At 46.0% G+C, this 22,290-nt stretch overlaps 1 protein-coding gene across 9 annotated transcripts in view; it reads left to right on the top strand.

Annotated features, from left to right (window-relative positions):
* Positions 1 to 21,355, top strand: part of PRC1 (protein regulator of cytokinesis 1) — a 40,989-nt gene extending 19,634 nt beyond the window's left edge. For 3 of the 9 annotated variants that reach the window (XM_044283218.1, XM_044283223.1, XM_044283224.1), the window contains exons 7-15: positions 7,457 to 7,604; positions 7,715 to 7,851; positions 8,114 to 8,209; positions 9,580 to 9,726; positions 9,881 to 9,991; positions 11,168 to 11,275; positions 11,512 to 11,697; positions 15,039 to 15,079; positions 19,358 to 21,355. In XM_044283218.1, the coding sequence (XP_044139153.1) occupies positions 7,457 to 7,604; positions 7,715 to 7,851; positions 8,114 to 8,209; positions 9,580 to 9,726; positions 9,881 to 9,991; positions 11,168 to 11,275; positions 11,512 to 11,697; positions 15,039 to 15,079; positions 19,358 to 19,406 (1,023 nt within the window). In that variant the 3' untranslated portion in view covers positions 19,407 to 21,355. The remainder of the gene's footprint in view (positions 1 to 7,456; positions 7,605 to 7,714; positions 7,852 to 8,113; positions 8,210 to 9,579; positions 9,727 to 9,880; positions 9,992 to 11,167; positions 11,276 to 11,511; positions 11,698 to 15,038; positions 15,080 to 19,357) is intronic. The other 6 variants (XM_044283222.1, XM_044283221.1, XM_044283219.1 and 3 more) reach the window with 6 other exon arrangements.
* Positions 21,356 to 22,290: the final 935 nt, after the last annotated feature.

Raw genomic sequence — 22,290 nt, 5'->3', positions numbered from 1 at the left:
CTCCCAGCATGCCCAGCCTACAGCAGGGCATGGTGGGAGTTGTAGTTTTACAACAGCTGGAGAGCCTCAGGTTGGCCATGCCTGACCTGAGGGGTTAGGTCATGTGATATTTTTATACAGCAGGTTGTTACGAGTGCGGCAATACCTAATATGAATACTTAATTTTTTTTAATATATTTAGGTTTGACACAATAAAAGCATTTTTGAAACAAAAAAAATCATGTTTTAGGGTCTCCATATTCTGAGAGCCATATATTAATTTCTTGGGGCAATTGTCTTAAGTTAGGGTCTCATTTTTTGTGGGATGAGATGTCTGTTTAATGGGTACTATTTTAGGGTGCGTATAACTTTTTGTGATGTAAAGTGACAAAAAATTGCTTTTTTGACACCGTTTTTATTTATTTTTTTACAGTGAAGGGGTTAGGTCATGTGATATTTCAATAGACCTGGTTGTTACGGACATAGCGATACCTAATATGTCTACTTTTTGCACTTTTAACACAATAAAAGCATTTTTGAAAGAAAAAATAATCATGTTTTAGTGTCTTCATATTCTGAGAGACATTTATTTATTTATTTTTTGACCGATTATTTTATCTAGGGTCTCCTTTTTTGCGGGATAAGGTGACTGTTTGGTACTAATTTGGGGTCATACGCCTTTTTGATCGCTTGGTGGTGCACTTTTTGTGATGTAAGGTAACAAAAAAATTTTTTAGCACAGTTTTAATTTTTTTTCTCGCCCATTCCACTGGCTATACCTCAGTTTTAGCTTAGTGTCGGATAAGGAGGTGACGCTCCTGCAGGGTTGTCCCTGTAGTTTTTTCTTCTCCTGTTTGTTGTTTTTCTAAACAGAGGACGCAGGGTCGCATGGTGCGTCCCTGGTCTCTCAGCGGAGCGAGCGCCGGGTCGAATGACCGTCCCAGGCTACCTCCCTTTCCCCCCAGAAGATAAGTGGAACCGGGCTCGACCTGCAGCTCCGGTGGCCTACCAGATCCAGGGTCACCTAGTCCTACCCTCTTTCCAGTGCACTGCCACTCCTTGTGCCAGATGACTGAAGAGTGAAGAGGTGACCCCCTGCTGGTCCGGAACAGAGGTTGAAGACAGCAGGACTAGGATAAGTACAGCTCCTGCAAACTCCTTCTCCCTCTGTGCTCACACTGTGACACGGCTCTTTAGGGCTTGCCTATGGGAGGGCCTGCTGGGTGAGAGGGAGGAGGGATTCCTTCTTGGGGCAGTGGCTATTCGCAGCGCCATGCTGCTGCGCCTTTTCCGTTTTGTTCGGAGGGCTCCTTATCTACACGGCGGGCGCCATTTTGGAGTAGAGGTCTGTCTTCTTTCATGTTTTCCCGCGAGCGCAAATTTTTGCGCTCAATCTGTGATGCGACTGGGGGGGCGGAGCCTATTGCATCAGCTCCGGCGCTTCCACTTTGCCTCAGCGCTTCATCCACGCTTGGCTGCTACTCCAGCTCCTCACAGGTCACGGTAGGACAAATAGTGTTCAGCAAAGCTGTAGGAGACCCTGACTCCGGGATTGCTGCCGTCATGCCTAGACCTGGGGCCCCTCAAAAATCTAAAGCGACACCTCAGGTCCCACTGGGATCCTGTAAGGTTTGCTGCTTGCCACTATCGGTTACAGGCTCCTGTAACTCTTGCCTTGCCTCGGGACAGGATCATCCACCTCCTCCTCCCCCTCCACCAAGCCAGCTCAGTCCCTCCTCCGCCCCTTCGGAGCCCTCCTGGGCCTCTGCCATAGCTAGGGCGGACGTGGACTTGGCCCAAGTCTTGCACGCGGCCATGGCCTTTATGGAACGCATGGCGGCCACGGATCCACCACCTGCGCTGCCTGTGGTTAGCACCGCTCCACCTCCCGGTGCACCCCCACAGAGGACGCTCGACCGTTAAGAGGCAGCGTGCGCAGTACGCAGCACCATCCCTCCTCGGATGACTCTGCTTCTCCCCCTCGCCTGGAGGCGTGTTCAGCCTCTCCCCCTCGCGGGGACTGCAGGTCTGAAGGGGAAAGGTCCGGCTCGGACGAGGACCTGGAACCCTCGCCTAAGCTCTCCACCATGGTGGCAGACTTGATCACGGCGGTCCGTGACACCTTTGACATCCAGGAATTCCCCCTTTTCCACTCCAGAAGGGGTGGCTCACCTGAGGCAGTCACATTCCCCATTTATGGAGAGTTCGCCAAGGTCCTTTCAAAGGCTTGGGAGCGCTCTAATCACCGTTTTTCTGCCTCAAGGCGCATGGATACTCTGTATCCTTTCCCGTCAGATAATGTGCAGCAGTGGTCTTCTACTCCTAAGGTCGACCCGCCGGTGGCCAGATTGGCTAAAAATATGGTTCCTCCCTACAGGACTCAGTTGACAGGCGTTTGGACTCTTTCCAAAGCCATCTTTACTCTGGCGGGCACAGGTCTGCGGCCCGCGTTCGCCTCGGCCTGGGTAGCCAGCGCGCTCTCGGTGTGGTTGCAGCGCCATCATCAGGACCTCGCGGAGCAGGATGCCTCTGCGGACACCCTGAACTTTGTCCTCCAGACATCCCAAGCGACAACATTCCTCTGTGAGGCCTCATTGGACGTCAGCACTCTCTTTGCGCGGGTTTCGGCCCCCTCGGTCACGCAGCGCAGGGAGGTCTGGTTGAAGGTCTGGGACGCCGACTCTTCCTCCAAGCACTCTCTCACTAACCTCCCCTTTGCGGGCTCCAGGCTCTTCGGTGCTAAGCTGGACAAGATTATCTCTGACGCTACAGGCGGCAAGAGCACACACCTGCCCCAATCTAGATCCAAGCGCGCCTTCAGAGCTCGCCCCTTAGGCTCTAGAAACCAGTCCTTTCGGTGCTTCTCCTCCTCCAGGTCTGCGTCAGCCCCCTCCTCCGGTGGCTCTCAGGACTCCCGCAAGAAGCCTTCCTTTAAGCCTCAACCTTGCTGGCACCCGCGGGCACAATTCCAGGGGAGTTCTGCCCGCCCCGTGGCTCCCAAGCAGTCCTCCGCCTGAAGGGGCGCCCCCACCGCCTGTAGTGGGGGGCAGTCTGCTCTCCTTTCAGCAGGTCTGGAGAGCTCACGTTCAAGATGCCTGGGCCCTGGAAATTGTAACTTCCAGACCTCCGGAACGTTACTTCCCTTCTCGGGTTCCGGGGGATCCGGCCCCAGCCTCGGCCCTTTTACAAGCGGTCTCTTCCCTTCTGGACCGGGGAGTAGTTGCCCCAGTTCCTCTGGAGAAACAGGGTACAGGGTTCTACTCAAATCTCTTTGTAGTGCCAAAGAAGGAGGGATCAGTGCGTCCGGTCCTAGACCTGAAGCTCTTAAACAAGTCCCTGTGGGTGCGGAGGTTCCGGATGGAATCCCTCCGCTCAGTTATTGCTTCTCTTCTTCCAGGGGAGTTCCTTGCATCAGTGGACATCCGGGACGCCTATCTGCATGTCCCTATTGCAGAATCTCACCACAGATTCCTGCGTTTCGTCATTGGCGGCCGTCATTATCAGTTTGTCACCCTTCCCTTTGGGCTGGCGACAGCCTCGCGGGTATTCACAAAGATCTTAGCGCCGCTCATGGCGCTTCTTCGCACCAGGGGCATATCTCTGTTGCCCTACCTGGACGACATACTGATAAAGGCTCCCTCTCGTCCCAAGGCCGAAGACAGCGTCAGGATCACTGTTCAGACTCCTACAGCAGTTCGGCTGGCTGAACAACTTCCCGAAGTCTTCCAACCTTCCCAGAGGGTGACCTTCCTGGGGATGATTCTGGACACCTTCCGGATTGCAAGTTCTCACGGATACGGGAGTTGGTGTCTCGCCTTCTGCATGCCCCGTGTATCTCCATCAGGGAGTGCATGCAGGTTCTGGGGCTTATGATGGCCTCCTTCGAGACTGTCCCCTTTGCCCAGTTTCACACTCGGCCTCTGCAACACGCGATCCTGTCCTTCTGGGACAGGCACATCGAGGGGTCTGGACTCTCAGATCCACCTACCTCCTCGGGTTCGCATGGAACTCCTGTGGTGCCTGTCCCCTCAATCTGGCTTCAGGGAGATCCTTCCTCCCAATATCCTGGACAATCGTCACCACCGATGCCAGTCTCCTGGGTTGGGGTGGCGTTCTCCGGGCTCGGATGATTCAGGGGGTGTGGTCAGAGGGGGAAGCCCGCCTCCCGATCAACATACTGGAGCTCAGAGCAATTTTCCTCTCTCTCTCATTGGACCCCCCTCCTAGTGGGTCTCCCGGTAAGGGTCCAGTCGGACAATGCCACAGCTGTGACCTACATTAATCATCGGGGCGGAACCCGCAGCCGGACATTGATGCAAGAGGTGAAAAGGATCCTCCAGTGGGCGGAAACTCATGTTCCAATATTGTCTGCAGTGTACATCCCAGGGGTCGAAAACTGGACGGCAGACTTTCTCAGCCGCAACAGGGTGGATCCGGGAGAGTGGTCTCTGCATCCGGACGTATTTGAGGACGTCTGTCGCCGTTGGGGCTGCCCGGACGTGGACCTGATGGTGTCCCGAGCTCGGGATCCGGAGGCGTACAGGGTGAACGCTCTGGTGTCTCCGTGGCAAGACTTGGCGCTCCTCTATGTCTTCCCACCACTGCCTCTACTCCCAAAGGTTCTTCACAGGGTCGCGGCGGAAGGGATCCCGACCATACTCATCGCGCCCGATTGGCCTCGCCGCACCTGGTTCTCGGAAGTCACTCGGATGCTGACAGACGTTCCGTGGCCTCTTCCTCTCAGGGAGGACCTGCTGTCTCAAGGACCGCTCTTCCACCAAAATTTACAGTCGCTTCGTTTAACAGCGTGGCTGTTGAGACCTCCATCTTGAATAGGAGGGGCTTCTCAGACTCTGTCATGAGGACCATGATAAGAGCCAGGAAACCAGCTTCCTCCCGGATATACAATCGTACCTGGAAGGCCTTTCTTGCCTTTTGCGAGAAGTCAGGTGTTTTTTTTTTTTTTTTTTTTTTTTTTTTCCCCCTTCGCTTCTCCGTTCCGGTGGTCCTCTCCTTTTTCCCGTCGGGTCTTGAGATGGGAATGTCCCTGAGCTCTCTGAAGGGTCAGGTCTCTGCTCTGGCCATTTTCTTTCAGCAGTCTCTAGCTCTGCTCGATCCGGTGAGAACCTTCCTACAGGGGGTGGCACATTCGATCCCTCCCCTGCCCCCCTGGGATCTGAACCCGGTTCTGTCTTCTCTCCAGATGGCTCCTTTTGAGCCCCTGAGGGACATTTCCCTGAGTCTTCTCACCTGGAGGGTATCGGAGCTGGACGCCCTTTCCTCCAAGGAACCCTTTTTGGTCTTCCACAAGGATAAGGTGGTACTGCGCCCAGTCCCTTCTTTTTTTTCCCAAGTTGGTCTCCGCCTTCCACCTTAATGAGGACATAATCCTGCGCTCTTTTTGCCCTGCTCCGGCGAACCCCAAGGAGCGTGCTCTCCATTCTCTGGATGTTGTCCGTGCTTTGCAGATGTACCTGTTGGTTACTGCCCCATTTCGCCGCTCGGACTCCCTTTTTGTGGTTCCCGAGGGACCTCGTAAGGGCCTGGCGGCCTCCAAGGTCACTGTGGCTCGGTGGATTCGGTCGACTATTGCCATGGCCTATTGATCCTGGGGTAGGGTTCCCCCAGCGGGGGTTACCGCCCACTCCACCAGGGCTGTGGGGGCCTCCTGGGCTAAGCACAATCGAGCCTCTACATCACAACTTTGTAAGGCGGCCACCTGGTCGTCCTTACATACCTTTACAAAGTTCTACCAGCTGCACTCTCTGGCGTCGGCTGATGCTGCCCTAGGGCGCAAGGTATTGCAGGCTGTGGTTCCTGTTTAACCGTTGGACGTTTTCCCTCTGGAGGTGTTGGTCTCCCACCCCATGGACTGCTCTAGGACGTCCCATGGTCTGTGTCCCTCAATGGAATGGGCGAGAAAAGGAGATTTTTTGTGAAACTCACCTGTAAACGCAGCTCCCACCCATTCTTGTCTGTTACAGGAGGGGTTGGATCTATCTATTGGGACGTTATGGTTAACGGCCTGATGGCGGTATTCCTTGGTTCTGTTATTAATAGTTTGGTTTTTGGTCTCCTTCTCCTACTGCTTTTGCACGTACTGAGGTCCTCCTGTTGGAGCATGGGGCCAGTGGAGGAGGAGCTGTTTTTTCTTATTTGCATAGTGTCTCCTCCTAGTGGTAGCCTACGCTATACCCATGGGCTGTGTCCCCCAATGGAAAAGATGAGAAAAAGATTTTACAGGTGGGTTTCACAAAAAATCTCCTTTTTCTACAGCGTTCAGGTGAGGGGGTGGATCGTGTAATATTGTTATAGAACCGGTCGTTACGGACGCAGCAATGCCCAATATGTCTGGTTTTCTTTATTTCTTTATTATTATTATCATTATTATTAATAATAATAATATCACTATGAAATCGGGCTGCCTTCTCTGCCATCGGTCCCTGTCACTGCAGCGCGGGGACCCGATTGAGATGTGGAGGGCACCCGTACCCTCCGCAAACCCTCTTCATGCCGCAATCGGCTTTGACCGCAGAATACAAGGGGTTAATACGCTGGCATCTGTGTTTTTCACCGATGCCGGCATATGCAGCAAGGGCCCGGCTGTCAGTGACTGCCAGGTCCGTGCCGCTGATCGGGCGGGCGCAGCTCCTGCACCCGCCCCATCAGTCCACCGTACATGTACGGCTCTGGTCCTTTTAAAGGGGTTGTCCAAGTTATATTTATTGATGACCTATCCTGAGGATAGGTCATCAAATATCAGATTGGCTGGAGTCCAACACCCGGCACCCTCGCCGATCAGCTTTTTGAAGAGAAGGCGCGCGCTGAGCCAGCGTTCCGTATGAACGATCCGTACCATTGAAATGAATGGGAAGGCTTGGGTGTAATAACACCTGCTCACCGCTGCAGATGCAACGGCGAGCAGGTAAACAATGAAGAGGAGGCAGTGCTGGCACGGCACGCACCTTCTCTTCAAACAGCTGATCGGCGGGGGTGCTGGGTGTCGGACCCAAGCCAATCTAATATTTATGACCTATCCTGAGGCTAGGTCATCAATAAATATAACTTGGACAACCCCTTTAAGTCACAAAGGTTTCCCTTGCTGGTCGGTTCCCCACTGCTCTTTACTTCCTGGTCCCTGCAGGGCTTTCCTGTAGAGTTTTGTAACCCCCTTGTGGACTTTAAAAAAATATATTTTTCCCACGGAAAACCCCTTTTTAAATGGACAAGTAAGGAGTGTGATTGTTTATTTTTATTTCTATATAAATATGGGGAGTGATTTTTCTATGTGAGAATTCTGTGGATGTCATATACCACTCTTGGTTGCAAAAGACAGCTTTAGAAATGAGCTTCTTGTATCCTTGAACTTTTGTACACAATGGGTTAAAATCCTGAAAAAGGAGACCCTTTAGTAATTGTACACAAGTTTCCGTCTCATCTAGGTATAAAATGTACAAACTGCCTGTATGTTTTCCAGTTACAAGAAGAAGTGGATCGTCTCCAGGAGCTGAAGCTGCAGAATATTAAACGTGTCATTGAAGTCATTAGAACAGAGCTGGCCACCTACTGGGATAAGTGCTTTTATAGCAATGAACAAAGGCAAGCCTTTGCTCCATTTTATGATGGTGAGACATTTCATTATTTTGCCTATATTGTAAAAAAAAAAATATTCCACACCTTTGGAACATTCTTATGGCTGGCGGGTTATAATCGGAAGTGTATTGTCTCTTCTTAGAGGACTTTAGTGAAGACCTTTTATGCCTTCATGATAATGAAATCCAACGCATCAAGCAGTATTATGAGGCACACAAAGAGATGTTCGAAGGGGTCCAGAAGTGGGAAGAAAATTGGCGTCTTTTTCTGGAGTTTGATGTAAGTGAGATTTGACATTATTTAAAGGGATTTTACAGGGCTTAAATATTGATGACCTACCATGATCTTTCTGTGTGGGTAGGTTATCTATGTCAGATCAGTGGGGGGGGGGGGCAAGAAGCCCAGCAAAATTATACTGTTTAGTGGCCAGGAAGTGTTATTAGAAAATTGTGGGGGAAAAAAAATAAAAATTATCTACACTTTAATAGATAATGTGTCTATAATGCTATTGATAATCTTTGGGTATTTTTTGATTTCTTAGAGAAAGGCAACAGACCCCAACAGATTTACAAATCGTGGAGGGAACCTCTTAAAAGAAGAAAAACAAAGGGCGAAGTTACAGAAAATGCTTCCAAAGGTAATTAAACAACTTTTATTTTTATTTTTTTCTTGTAAGATCTAAATTGGTTGGAGTCAAGGGCCCTGATTTATCATGCCTGCACTCCAGAATTCTGGTTTCAAAAGGTCGGCTTTTGCAACTTTTTGCACTTGTGCAAAAAAAATCGCCACTCACTCCAGTTTTGAAAAGTGGGTGTGGTTAAGAGTCTCACTCCAGATTCACCATTGAGACTTTTTTTTTTTTTTAAGTCGCAAAAGTAGGAGGGTGGAGGAGGAAAACTTGAGTAGCTTTTCTAGGCAAAAGTGTTGGGTTTAAGGATAAGACAAACTTATCAAACATGAGACATTTGATAAATGTGGCATAATGTCCTGTCAACAGGACTTTATTTATTTTTTTCCGTCTTAGGGTACTTTCACACTTGCGTTGTTGGATTCCGGCAGGCAGTTTCATTGCTGGAACTGCCTGCCGGATCTGGAAATCCGTATGCAAACGGATATCATTTGCTTACGGATCCGTCTGACAAATGCATTGAAATACCGGATCCGTCTCTCCAGTGTCATCCGGAAAGACTGATCCAGTATTTATTTTTTCACATTTTTTTTTAAAGGTCTGCACATGCGCAGACCGGATCCGGCAATGCTGCAATTTTAATGCAGGATCTGGCACTAATACATTTCAATGGTAATTAATGTCAGATCCGGCAAATCTTCCGGAATTTTGGCCGGGGAAAATACCGGGATGAAACGGAAGACATCCTGATGCAGACTGAACGGATTGCTTTCCATTCAGAATGCATTCGGACCAAACTGATGAATTATTATTAATTTTTTTTTTCAGTATTGAGCCCCTAGGACGGAACTCAATACCGAAAAACTTTAACACTAGTGTGAAAGTACTCTTGCATAACGGAACAAGACTGAACCGTTATTTGTGCCCTTAGAGTTCTATTAGGACAGGACCAAACGGAATGCTTCTAAAGGGTTCAGTTTTGCATTCCGCCCTTAAATTCTGTTATAACGGAAGCATATAACGCATATGTGAACCCACCCTTAGTGATAGCTATGGCTTCACAGGCTGAGGAAGAGGCTTGAGCACTTGTCTGATCGACGTGGTGATGCCTGATGAGGTCATCAGTTTTTAAGCCCCAGGAAACCCACTTAAAGTATGCTAATGAAAAATATTCTTGTTTCTTGTTAATGGCATTGGGGGACACAGCACCATGGGTATATTCCCAGCTACCACTAGGAGGTGGGTATAGCCAACCTTTTTTTTATATCTAGTGCCTCCTAGTGGTAGCTGGGCTTATACCCATGGTACTGTGTCCTCCAATGCATTGAACGAGAAACAGATTTTATGACAAGTACAAAAATCCAATTTTTCTTTGTTAGCTGGAGGAAGAGCTAAGAGTTCGCATTGCAACATGGGAAGAGCAACAAGAGCAGGAGTTCTTCATGAATGGGATGAAATTCATGGAATACGTGGCAGAGCAGTGGAATCAGTTTCACTTAGAAAAAGAAAGAGAGAAACAAGAGCGGGTAAGGACATTTCCTTTAATAAGCATGCTATACAATAAGACCGTCTCTGTTCCTTCTCTATAGTTGGCTTAGTATGCAGCATACTAAATGCCAGTATTTACAGACGATATGTGATTTGTTCATGTATTTAACCCTCTGTTTCTTTTTGATGCAGTTAATGAAAAAGTCTCGTCAACTAGAAGAGGAAATGTATTATGGAAGCGCTCCAAAAACCCCAAATAAGCGAAGAGTGCTTGGGGCAACTACACCAAGTAAAATGCGCAAGGTCTGCTCTACATATCTCTATATCAATGACCTTTTCAGATCCTTTATATCTTCTAAATACTGACCTCCCTCTAGAAGACCATATTTCACTAAATTCCCCCAATCTGATCAAAATTGGCCTTGTTACAAATTATTGGGGCAGATTTATTAAGGCTGAAGTTTTGTACTCCAGTCTTGGTAAACAGGCCGCAGAAGTGAGATGCACCAGAAACTTAAAGGGGTTCTGCACTTTGTTTAAACTGATGATCTATCCTCTGGATAGATCATCAGCATCTGATCGGCGGGGGCCCAACACCTGGGACCCCCACCGATCAGCTGTTTGAGAAGGCAGCGGCGGAGGCTTTCTCACTGTTTACCGCAGGCCCAGTGTGGTCACAACTAGTATCAATGGCCTGGACGGGGCTAAGCTCTGTTCTGCCTTCTCAAACAGCTGATCGATGGGGGTCCCGGGTGTCTGACCCCTGCCGATCAGATGCTGATGATCTATCCAGAGGAGTTTTAAACAAAGTGCAGAATCCCTTGAAATCTACGCCCTGTCACAGCTAACATAGATTTAATCTACAATTCAAATATTGGGCAATGCCCTGCTAAGCCCTACTTGATTTTATCCCCACTTTTTTTTTTTTACTACTTTTTTACGCCATTTTTTGGGGGGGCATACAACCATTAATAAATTTCCCTAACCTATTAAAACAGCCAATTATGCAGTCATTGCCCTGTGTGATATAAATAAGATATTTGTATAAGGCTACGTTTTTTAAAAACAGCTAACATGCTGTAATGCAAGATCTGTGCACTGGTTCAGTTTTATTGGGTCTGTCTGGCTCCATCGTTCTGCCAGAAAAATAACACTGCATGCAGCGCAATTTTTTTCTGCAGACAGTAATGGAGTCTATGTCCATTCTCTGCGCTCTGTTCTCAATGAGGCTATTTTTCTTAATTCTACACCCGCTTCCATTGCATGACTTTTTGAAGACATTTTTACAGTTATGAAATTGCCAAGAGCAGTAAATGGTTCCTAAGCTGTGTTTATGGTGCTCACAGAATGCTCCGCACTGCCTCTTCTCCTCCTCGTCTCCACCAGTGTATAACTACACCGTAACAAGTAACCCTGCTGTGCATGTGCGTTTTGTTCCTACCTATACCTTGCACTAACTTGCCTGCTTTTCCCCCTCAGCTTAATGGCACATACGTTTCCAGTTCTACCAACAGCACGCTGCGTTCTGCGTTCGGTGGGACAATGTGCCACTCGCCTGTATCACGACCACCCCCTAGTGGTGGCAAGGTCAGTTAATATCATAAGCACACATTTTTACTGCCTAAGTGTATTGATCTTTAGCTGCCTAACCTGCATGCTTACCTTTTAGTGAGCCTCTACTGTGTTTTACAGTATAAATTAAAGCAAGCCCATCATTCAAAATAAATCGTATTGCATGCTTACATATTTTTGGACAAATACTTTTAAATGGCTAATAATTTAAAATCATTTCATTGTTTAAACATGCTTATAATTCCTTTTAGCCTGGACAGCCGATCCGAACACCAAACAGAACTTTCAAGACTCCACAAGCAAGAAGACTGGAAAAGAATAAAGAGAACATGCCCCAGTTAAATGGAACCGCCATGAGCGGTGGGTGCCTCCTCACAATTTCTGCCCAGCGTAACCTCAGCGTTAACTCTGTTGCCAGCACCTATTCTGAGTTTGCGGTAATTCACCTTTTCTTAGAGAAAACACATAACAGCAGCAGCACACAGTCAGGAAGGGAGGAGTCTTAAAGGGAGTCTGTCAGTACTTTTGACAATGCTAAATCGCTGACAGTATTTGGTAGGGGCTGGGGAAGAGCAATACACACATACCATTTGCTGAGTTTTTATTATCAGGACTAGTGTGAATATGAACTTTTATTCTGCCAGATTTTGCTCCTACAAGTGCCCTGGAGGCAGAGCTTCACTGTAAAACGCTCTAAAATAAGCTGCTTCACTTCTCTGCTCTATATGACAGCTGTAGCATACAACCAGTTGAGCACTACAGTTGTCACTCAGGCAGAGACTGTGAAACAGCTTAATGCAGAGAGAAGTTGACAGGGAAGCCCACTTCCAGAGCACTTGCAGGAGCACTGTCTGGCAGTATGTATTCACAATACATCTGATGAGAAGAGCTACACAAAAGGTATGTTTGCTCTCCCTAGCTTCTACCTACTGCGGTCAGCAGTTTAGCATGGTCAAAACTGCTGCCAGACTCTCTCTAACTAAAAAGTTAAAAAAGGTTAGTGTACCTAAACTCTCAACAAAATCTTATTAAAACCTATTCTAAATGTGCTACAAAGAATTTTTGTAATACAATTTGACGTTCAGGTGCCTTTAGCACTTTGGCATCTGTACACTTATACACCGCTCAACAGCGTATGGGAGTATGGATTCCATTGTGAGGCGACCTGAGTACAGGCCGGAGCATACATCTCTCCTTTTGCCTGTACCAGCTCCGCTTGCTAAAAGCTCTGCATAGCACATCACTCCGCAATGTATGCTCTGGCCTGTACTCACTGGGCATCGCAGTGGAATCCATACTCCTATACACTACTGACGTGTCAGCAGTATGTGAGTGTATGGATTCCAAAGCGCTAAAGGCACCTGAACTTCAGGTGCCTGTTTTGCAAGAAAAAGTGAAAATAATGAAAGTATGTTTAAAAATTTTTCTTTTTAGCACATTTAGGTTTAAAAAAAAAATTTCGCTGAAAGTTTAGGTTTAAGAAGTGCAGTGTTGTCTGTGATTCCCTAGCCAATATGTCGACCTCTGACTCTTTAGTCATTTATAATAGTCACAAACGAAGAAGCAAAGGTTTTCAATATGGCATTCTGATGTTGAATACTCCCAAAATGCTACTTCAAGATAGGCAACCATTTTTGAAATTCTGATTACATTTTATAGACTTGCCCTTTAAATCTGCCTTGCAGTTACATTCAAGACTTGCAGTTGTGTTTACCTAGGTAATGAACATCTTATGAAGACTAAGTCCTCTTTCACACGGGCGTCGCATGTGAGGGCCGGATAGGATGCGGGTGCGTCGCGGGAAAATGCACAATTTTTCCACACGAGTGCAAAACATTTTAATGCGTTTTGCACGCGCGTGAGAAAAATCGTCATGTTTGGTACCCGAACCTGGACTTCTTCACAGAGGTTTGGGTTAGGTGTTGTGTAGATTTTATTTTTTTCCCTTTATAACATGGTTATAAGGGAAAATAATAGCATTCTTAATACAGAATGCTTAGTAAAATGGGGATGGAGGGGTTAAAAAATATAAATAAATAATTTAACTCACCTCATCCACTTGTTCGCGCAGCCCGGTAGGGTTGTTACGGGTATTGAAATTTTGATACCCAATCGATACTTTTGTCCAGGTATCGATACGATACCGGGATTTCCATTTTTTTGATAATGGCCAATCGCAGCTCACAGCCTGGAGTTTTTTTTTTCTCCCAGGCTGTGAGCTGTGCGCTGCGATTGGCCATCGCTACAGCCTAGAAGGAGGAGACGCCCAGCAGAACAAGGGCAGACTCCGCCTACTATAACTTACTGAGCGAAGATACCAGAGGACATAACGTGAGAACGGAGCGGCGCCCAGGGATAATAGTAAGTGCCGTGAGATCCCTGGGCGCCGCTGTATATGTCGGGATACTTAGTTCACAATGTTTTTCCAGGTAAAAGGTCCTCTTTAAGGCTTATAAATGACCTTATAAACTATGTTTGTTTTTTAATTTTAACCTATAAGGGAATTTATTTGCATTTTGCTTATTTCTTATGTTGGCCTGCCATCTGGTGGCCAAAATAAGAATTGCAGCATTAATGCTCTGAATTTCTTCATAGAGACTGAGCGCATGTACTAAAGTCCCGATTGGCCACACGGGGCTTCAGTACTAAGCGCTTTCAGGGTTTTTGCGCATTCAGATGCCATGATCTCACTTGATCACGGCATCTAAAGCATTTAATTACCGCGATCGGCATTATTAGCCGCAAGTCTCTGCTGTTTGAAACAGCAGACACTTGCCGGCCATGATGCCCGCTGCACGCGCGAGCAGGCGCCATGCTTCTACAGCGCTACCAGCGGGTTAAAGGGACTTTGTCAGCTCCAAAACACCCCGAACTAGAGTAAGTGGTGTATAGTGTAAGTGAAGCTGAATCCGATTTATGTAAGTTTCATTTTCATACTCTCTTCTATTTGACATAGTGCTCCCACATACCGACAGTAAAATACATTGACGACTTATTGACGAGTCCCCTCCATTATGTGCATAAGCATGGGAGACCTCTCAATGCATTTTAATGCTGGATTGTGGGCAAACTGAAGATAAAAATTACATACACTCTAGTTTGGGGGGTGTCATATGTTCATGTATAAACCATGAAGACAGTGCAGGACTCCCACTAACTGGCTGAGATCTTGGGGACAAATCAATCAAACACTGATAGCCTGCCCATAGGATAGACCATCAATATTTAAAGGAGTTGTTTTTTCCTAAAGGTAGGTTATACTATAAAATAAAACAATACTTCCCAATTTAATCCCCCACTGCTAGTGCTACTGCTCTAGTGGTCTCTTTCAATGCAAATGATCACGTGCCATCTACTCATGTGACTGCTGCAGCCAGTCGCTGGCTCCCGCGGTCTTGTGTTTTACATAACCTTCCTTACACTCTCCTTAATTAATCATTAACTGCACACTGTGTGAGTGGCGATGGGGCCCCATAACTGCGGCTGTGTCTGCTGCCCTGGTAATCATTCACATGCATTCTAGGAGCCATTCTCGGAATAGTTTTAATTTTAGATCTGTAAAACAAAGATGACAGAATGAAATATCAGCACTAGTTTCTGAAAGGCTAGAAATCGATATGTGGATGAGCCCTGGCACATAGGGTTCACAGACCTGCACATTTTACAGTTGACATCAGGTTAAAATAAAAAATAAAATAAATAAATCATTGCACAGAATACACATTGTGAATTCACAAAAAATGGTCTTGGCTGATGTCTCCATGTTCTGTGTTTATAGAGGGACTCCACACACACTGACTCCACATCCATATACTCCAGGTCTGTATCCACCACATTACACACAGCTGGTGCATGCAATTGGGTTAACCTATTCTTCACTAAGGTGTCATTTAACATCTCTAACACTTTCTATGGATACCCACGGTGAAGGGGTAACGGGGGGATATTAACAGTTCCATCTAAAACAGCACCCCACCTCATGAAGCACCCCCTCCCCGCCATGTACTTGTCATTATATGTGATGTACATTGTTAGAGTATTTTATAGGCAGAGACTAGAACCTGACTGTGTTGCTGTTTTTTAACCATGAGTTTTCTTTGCTGTTCATTTGCTGTATTAACATTCTTTGTGTGCGGCGGTATTAACATGACTTACTGTCATTGTGTGTTATTACCCATCTGTCCTTTTTTATTTATTTGATGTTCACTTTTTACATCCTTGTTACTTCTATTTTTCTTTTGTGTTTATTTTCTACACTGTCAAAACCATGGCAGCGCTTCAACCCTTGGCACTTAACCAGCTAGTTTATTAATCCTGCCCATGCAAACACATTGCCACATCCTATTGGCTTATTTTTAGATGTACCTTTCATATGAATGATTATATCAGATTATGCTCCTCATTAGCCTTGTTGTTGGCAGCCATGACAGATCTGCAGGGTGCTGGGTTTTGGAACAAGGATCCATCAGGATGGATAGGCGATGGCAGTTTGTCTTAAAGCATCTGATGGATGAGTACTCGGCACCCTCATTTATGTCCTGTAATGTTGCAGATGTGTAGCCCCTGTAAGAGGGGAATGACTGCATTGTTAGTGCTGCTGTCAACATCATATTGGATGGTTTATACACGTAAGGCTATTTTCACACTAGCGTTTTTACTGGATCTGGCAGGGTTCAGCAAAAAACGCTTCTGTTACTGATATTACAACTATCTGCATCCGTTATGAACGGATCCGGTTGTATTATCTTTAACATAGCCAAGACGGATCCGTCATGAACTCCATTGACTTGCATTGTGCGTCATGACGGATCCGTGTCTATTGACTTGCATTGTGGGTCATGACAGATAGCAAACCGCAGCATGCTCCAAAATAGGGTTGTTGCGGGTATCGAAATTTCGATACCCAATCGATTTGATTTTTGTCCCGGTATCGATACGATACCGGGATTTCCGTTTTTTTCGATACTGGGCTGCGCTTCTGCGCAGTCTAGTATCTCTGAACATGAGCGCGCTGCTATCGGCGCGCTCATGTTCTCTCAGCAGCACGGGGAGAAGGAAGCTGTCCTCCCTCCCCCCTGTGCTGCTGCCGCTGCCACCAATGAGAAGAGAGAGGCGGCAATGAGGAGAGAGGGGCGGCAATGAGAAGAGAGGGGCGGAGGAGGGGCAGCACCACGGAGGAGGGGCGGCAATGAGAAGAGAGGGGCGGAGGAGGGGCGGGTGCACTGCGCCACCAATGATAGGATTATTTCCACACAGAGCGGCGCCCAGCGATGTCCCAGCACTCACCATTAGTCCTGGGCGCCGCTCCGTTCGCCCGCAGTGCCCCATTAATGTCTCCTCTCCTGCTCCACATGCTGCTGATTACTATCGGAGCGATGGGAGGAGACATCCGCTTCACTAGTGGGCGTTCCTTTTCCCTGCGCTGCGATTGGACAGCGCTACAGCCAGGGAGAAGGAACGCCCACTAGTGAAGCTGATGTCTCCTCCCATCGCTCCGATAGTAATCAGCAGCATGTGGAGCAGGAGAGGAGACAGTAATGGAGCACTGCAGGCGAACGGAGCGGCGCCCAGGACTAATGGTGAGTGCTGAGACATCGCTGGGCGCCGCTCTGTGTGGCCTGATAGTGAAAGTCTGGAGTCCCATATAGTAGTCAGTCTTTAACGCATACAGGAGGCGGGTGCTGGCAGCAGAATCGCATTGCCGGCACCCTGCCCCTGACAGGGAGCTGCGATCAGCGGCAGTTAACTGCCGCTGATCTGCCAGTACCCGCCTTCTGTATAAAGGGGTAATTATCATTGGTGGTGCAGTGTGCCCCCCAACCCATTAACATCATTGGTGGCACAGTGCGCCGGCCCATCTCAACCCCCAAGTATTAAAATCATTGGTGGCAGTGGCCACAGGGACCTCTCCCCTCCCCCTCATTGGTGGTGCAGTGGCAGCTTCTGATTGGAGCCCCAGCAGTGTAATGCTGGGGCTCGATCGGTTACCATGGCAGCCAGGACGCTACAGAAGCCCTGGTTGCCATGGTAACATCCCTGATGCTGTGTGCACAAAGCACAGAGCAGCAGGGACAGTGTGAAGTCCTATTCACCCTGATAGAGATCTATCAGGCTGAATAGGACAAGGGATGAAAGATCCCAGGTTCTAGCCCCTAAGGGGGGGAAATAGTTATTAAATAAAAAGTGTAAAAAAAAAAAACAAAAAAAAAAAACACTAAAATATGAAGTATAAATCACCCCCTTTTCCAAATTTCACATATAAAATATATAAATAATAAACATATTACGTCGCCACGTCAGAAAAGTCAAAAAAATCTAGGTGGTGAATGCCGGAACAGAAAAAAATAAAATAAAAACTGCGCGATTCGCCATTTTTAAAAATGAGGAATGCACGTGGCTTTTTTTGTTTTATTTTTTTTGCGTGGTATCGAATGGTATTGAGTATCGCAATACTTTTTCATGGTATCGAAACCGAATCAAAAATTTGGTATCGCAACAACTCTACTCCAAAATGCATTCCATTCTGTTCAGTTATGTTTTGTCCCCATTGACTATGAAGGATCTCAATACCGGAAAATATTAGCGCTAGGGTGAAAGTAGCCTAATGTTGTTTTTTTAGTTTTTTTTAGTTTTTTTACTTTAGTAAATGGGGTTTCCAATAGCCCTACCAAATCTTTCATTTAGAAAAGGGCAAAGTTTGAACGCACAGATGACTTCTTCTGACGTGCTCCTTTATAACTTCATGGGGACATGATTATGCCATCCATTCTTATTTTATATAACACATGTGCCTTCTAACACCCTGCTTTACTGTACTGTCTATAGTCTCTGCTCTATTACAGCAAATAATCAGCAAGCATTTCTCACACTGCGGAACAGTGAGGGTTGGGAACCTTTCTGAGAGGTGTAAAATATCTTATAAATTCTTTGGTCCAAAGGTTTAGGGCAATTTACTTTCGAAAATGCCCCAAGCTTTGACTGCAATTTGTGCCAAAAACTGGCCTATGACAAGGGGGCCTGGCAGCCCCTTATCCTGGCAGCCCCTTAAAATGCACCAGTAACAGGTGCTGTAAACTTAGACTATACAGTAAAAAGTTTCAACTAGGGATGAGTGAAGTTGATTCACATAAAACTTTGTTCTAATACTGTACGGAGCAGGATCTCCGTACAGTATTAGAATGTATTGGCTCCGATGAGCCAAAGTTATTGCTTCGCGAAGACTTGCGAGACTTCAGGTAATAATTTCATAAATCAACTTCTACTGTAAAAAAAAACATTTCCCGAACTCTGGTTCAGTTCCAAGGAACCACTTGGAACCGTAGCCGAGTCCGTAAAATATTTTTTACAGTAGAAATTGATTTATGAAGTTATGCAAAGTCTCGCGAGACTTCGCAAAGTAATAACTTCGGCTCATCGGAGCCAAAATATTCTAATAATGTACGGAGCTCCTGCTCCGTACAGTATTAGAACAAAGTTTTATGCGAATCGACTTCGCTCATCCCTAGTTGAAACAGATCATCTAGCACTATGATAAATCTAGTGCTTACATTAAACAGTATTAGTAAATCTGCCCCAATGTATCCTAAGATTTAGAAAAAATCCTCTAAAATATAAATAAATAAATAAAATAAAAAAACTTTCCGGCTCTTGATCTTGTCAAGACCTGTACTGCACCTTTCAGTAATGTTGAATATATGAATCCCAAAATATAATGGGCTCTATTCACACCCCTTTGCAATGGCCAGAATAGGCTAATTCCCCTCATTCTTTCATGTAAAATAGGACAGAAAGACCCAGATACTTATTGAACCCATTAGAAGTCAATGGAATCTTTCTGGACCTGTTACACAATGGATCCCTCATAACGGTCATGGTTCCCCTAAAAATGGAGCCATGATACTATTGTGAACAGAGTCTTATCTCTCCTTGATATTCTATGATTCTGGTTATTTTGTACCGTTGCCCGTCTTGAATTCACCAGTATTGGTATCTTTCAGTAGCTGTATTTGCATGCCCTCCCCCTTTCTTGGTGCTCCTTTCTTTAATATATCTTTTTTTTTTTTTTTTTTTTTTTTTTTTTTTGTTCCCCTTTTACAGCGAGAACTTTCAAAAGCTACAAGAGCTAACACCAACCCTCGAGTCCTGAACTCCACCATAACGCATATGTAAAATGCTGTACAGAAAAAGGACTGACATTTTGCATCGCTGAGCGTCGCCGCTATGTATGTACTAAGGTGGCCTCTTAGCTGAGGGGTGCCTCCCTGGACTCTGTTTGGAGGGGGAATCTGCACCAAAGTCCATGCTACTTTTTGCACTGTAAATTCATCTCTTTAGCTTATATTAATAGATCCTAATCTTTGTATCATTCTAGAAGCTTGACAACTGGTAGTTAGACATGATCCGTTCTGAAATGTACTTTGTACTGTATAATAAGAGGGTAAGTCCTTGGATTCGGTCGTCCCGGCTTCTATCACGGCTAAGGCTTAATATTCTATTTGTGCGTATATATACGGTTCTTAGTTCGTGGACACTTTGCACATTTATTTTCTAGTTCTAGCGTCACTACAGAGATTCCACAGAATAATTTTATTTTCAAAAGATTGAAAGTCATGGAATGGAGTTTTTAGAGGCTTTAACACTACTTTTATACCGTTTTTCAACTTTTTTTTTTTTTTTTTTTTTTTTCCCCCCCACTCTGTACCTTGACAAACCAAATTGAGAAGTGATTGTAAGCTGTTTGAGGAGTACAGAGAGATGTCGGCATCACATGGAATCCAAGCAATTCATTCTTTGAGGACATAATGTCCCAGGTTGGCAGCACAATCGGCTTCAGAGAGACCTGGCTAAGCCCTATAATATAGCCTGTGATCGGGGCTGTACCACTGCTGCAGATGCCCATACAGATTCATCTCTGACAGTAACGTGTCAGTGAGGGCTCCAGTATACAAGAGCTGATACAAAGAGGCCATTCATTTTAATAATTTCCCTTTTAACTGACAATTTTTAACTTGGCAGTAACGGCTGCTTTTTAATTCTTAAAGGGCATCTGTCTCCAAGATCTTGGACCATTATCTGCAGAAATAAGAGTAGTACTGCACATTTCGGATTTCACATATTTTATTTTCCTACTGCCCCTTGTTGCTTCGCTGTCAGCATTCAAAGCTGTGGTTTAAAACACACTATGGACGGCCGTGCCATATTAAAGGGGTTCTCCAGGCTTTTAATATTGATGACCTATCCTCAGGATAGGTCATCAATATCAGATCGGCGGGGGTCCGACACCCAGCACCCCCGCCGATCAGCTGTATGAAGAGAAGGTGCATGTATGCCGTCTCCTGTCTCTTCCTGCTTGCAGTGAGGAAGGCGCGTGCCTTCTCTTCATACAGCTGATCGGCAGGGGTGCCGGATGTCAGCCCCCCACCGATCTGATACTGATAACCTATCCTGAGAATAGATCATCAATATTAAGAGCCTGGAAGACCCCTTTAACATAATTGAGAGTACAGGACTCCTTATGTGCAGTACTACTATGTATTTTCTCAGATAGTAGTCCATGATCCTGGTGACAGATTCCCTTTAAAACCTCTTTAGGTAGAGCGCCGATTAGGCTGATGATGGATGAAAGGGCATATGATGCTGTGTAATGGATAGAAAAAACGCATATAACTGACACCTGCGAATATTCCCACAATTGGATTTTAGAACAAGTGTGAATACACGCTTATGGGAGTACAGCCCCTGGCAGAGCTAATATCTAGTGCAGGGTGTGATGAGGGACTGTACTAGGCATTACACAGTGTCATTTCTACCTGGAGTCTCTTCAGTTTTCCTGGGTGTTTATAACTCATATAGGACTATGTACATGACATGATGTGACTGGTTAGGCATTTATCTAGGTAACATATCTCCGATTAATAAGTTACAGACTCGTAGTGATATCTCATTGAAAAAAAGGGTATATCCTTCATGGCTTTAATGACCCGTTCCACAGTATCATTTGAGATAAGTCTGTCGTATGGTAACGTGCCTAATGTATTGCTTTGAACATTTTGTACAGTTCTTGTATAGTAAATTAAATCTACCTTGTTAAAGCCATTTCTGGTTGTTATTTAAGTGTACGGTCTTACCTACCTCACTCTGCTCCTTTAGGGGCATTTAACCAAAAGCCATAGGGGCATTTAACCAAAAGCCATTTTAGGCTACTTTCACACTTGCGTTCAGAGCGGATCCGTCTGAGACGGATCCGCTCATATAATGCAGACGGTGGCTCCGTTCAGTACGGATCAGTCTGCATTATATTCTTAAAAAATTTCTAAGTGTGAAATCCGTCCAGACTTTCAATGTAAAGTCAATGGGGGATGGATCCGTTTAAAGATTGAGCCAAAGTGTGTCATCTTCAAACGGATCCGTCCCCATTGACTTACATTGTAAGTCTGGACGGATCCGCACGGCCAGGCGGACGGCTGAACGCTGCCAGACTGATGCATTCTGAGCGGATCCGCGTCCACTCAGAATGCGTTAGTCTTGGACGGATGCGTTCGGGGCCGCTTGTGAGCCCCTTCAAATGGAGCTCACAAGCGGCGCCCCGAACGCTAGTGTGAAAGTAGCCTTATACCTTACCCACAAGAGTTCTTTCTAATGGATAGTGACTGAACAGACCAGGCAACTATTTATTTTACTGACTTTTATATAGAGCTGACCTAGTCTGCAGCGCTTTACAGACATCCTCAGCACACGGGGCCAATGGAGATCACTTTCCGATCAGTATCTTTGAGTGTCGGAGTGAACCCAAGAGAACATGCAAACTCCGTGCAAATATTGTCCTTCTTCAGATTAGAACCTAGAATTCCAGTCCCAGCTTACCACTGAGCTTCCCAACCCCTTCTTTTGTGCTTTGATCACTACACAGACTTTACTAATGTGATTCAGATTCCATAGTAATTCAGCAAATCTTGTTTTAGGCCTCATGCAAACCACCATATTTTTCATCCATGTGCTCTCTACATTTTTTTTTGTTTTGGGGGGGCAGA

Source organism: Bufo gargarizans, chromosome 2 (genome assembly GCF_014858855.1).
Source record: "Bufo gargarizans isolate SCDJY-AF-19 chromosome 2, ASM1485885v1, whole genome shotgun sequence".
Taxonomy (NCBI): domain Eukaryota; kingdom Metazoa; phylum Chordata; class Amphibia; order Anura; family Bufonidae; genus Bufo; species Bufo gargarizans.
Note: the sequence above shows the minus strand (reverse complement) of the source record. Positions and strands in the feature narration are given on the sequence as shown.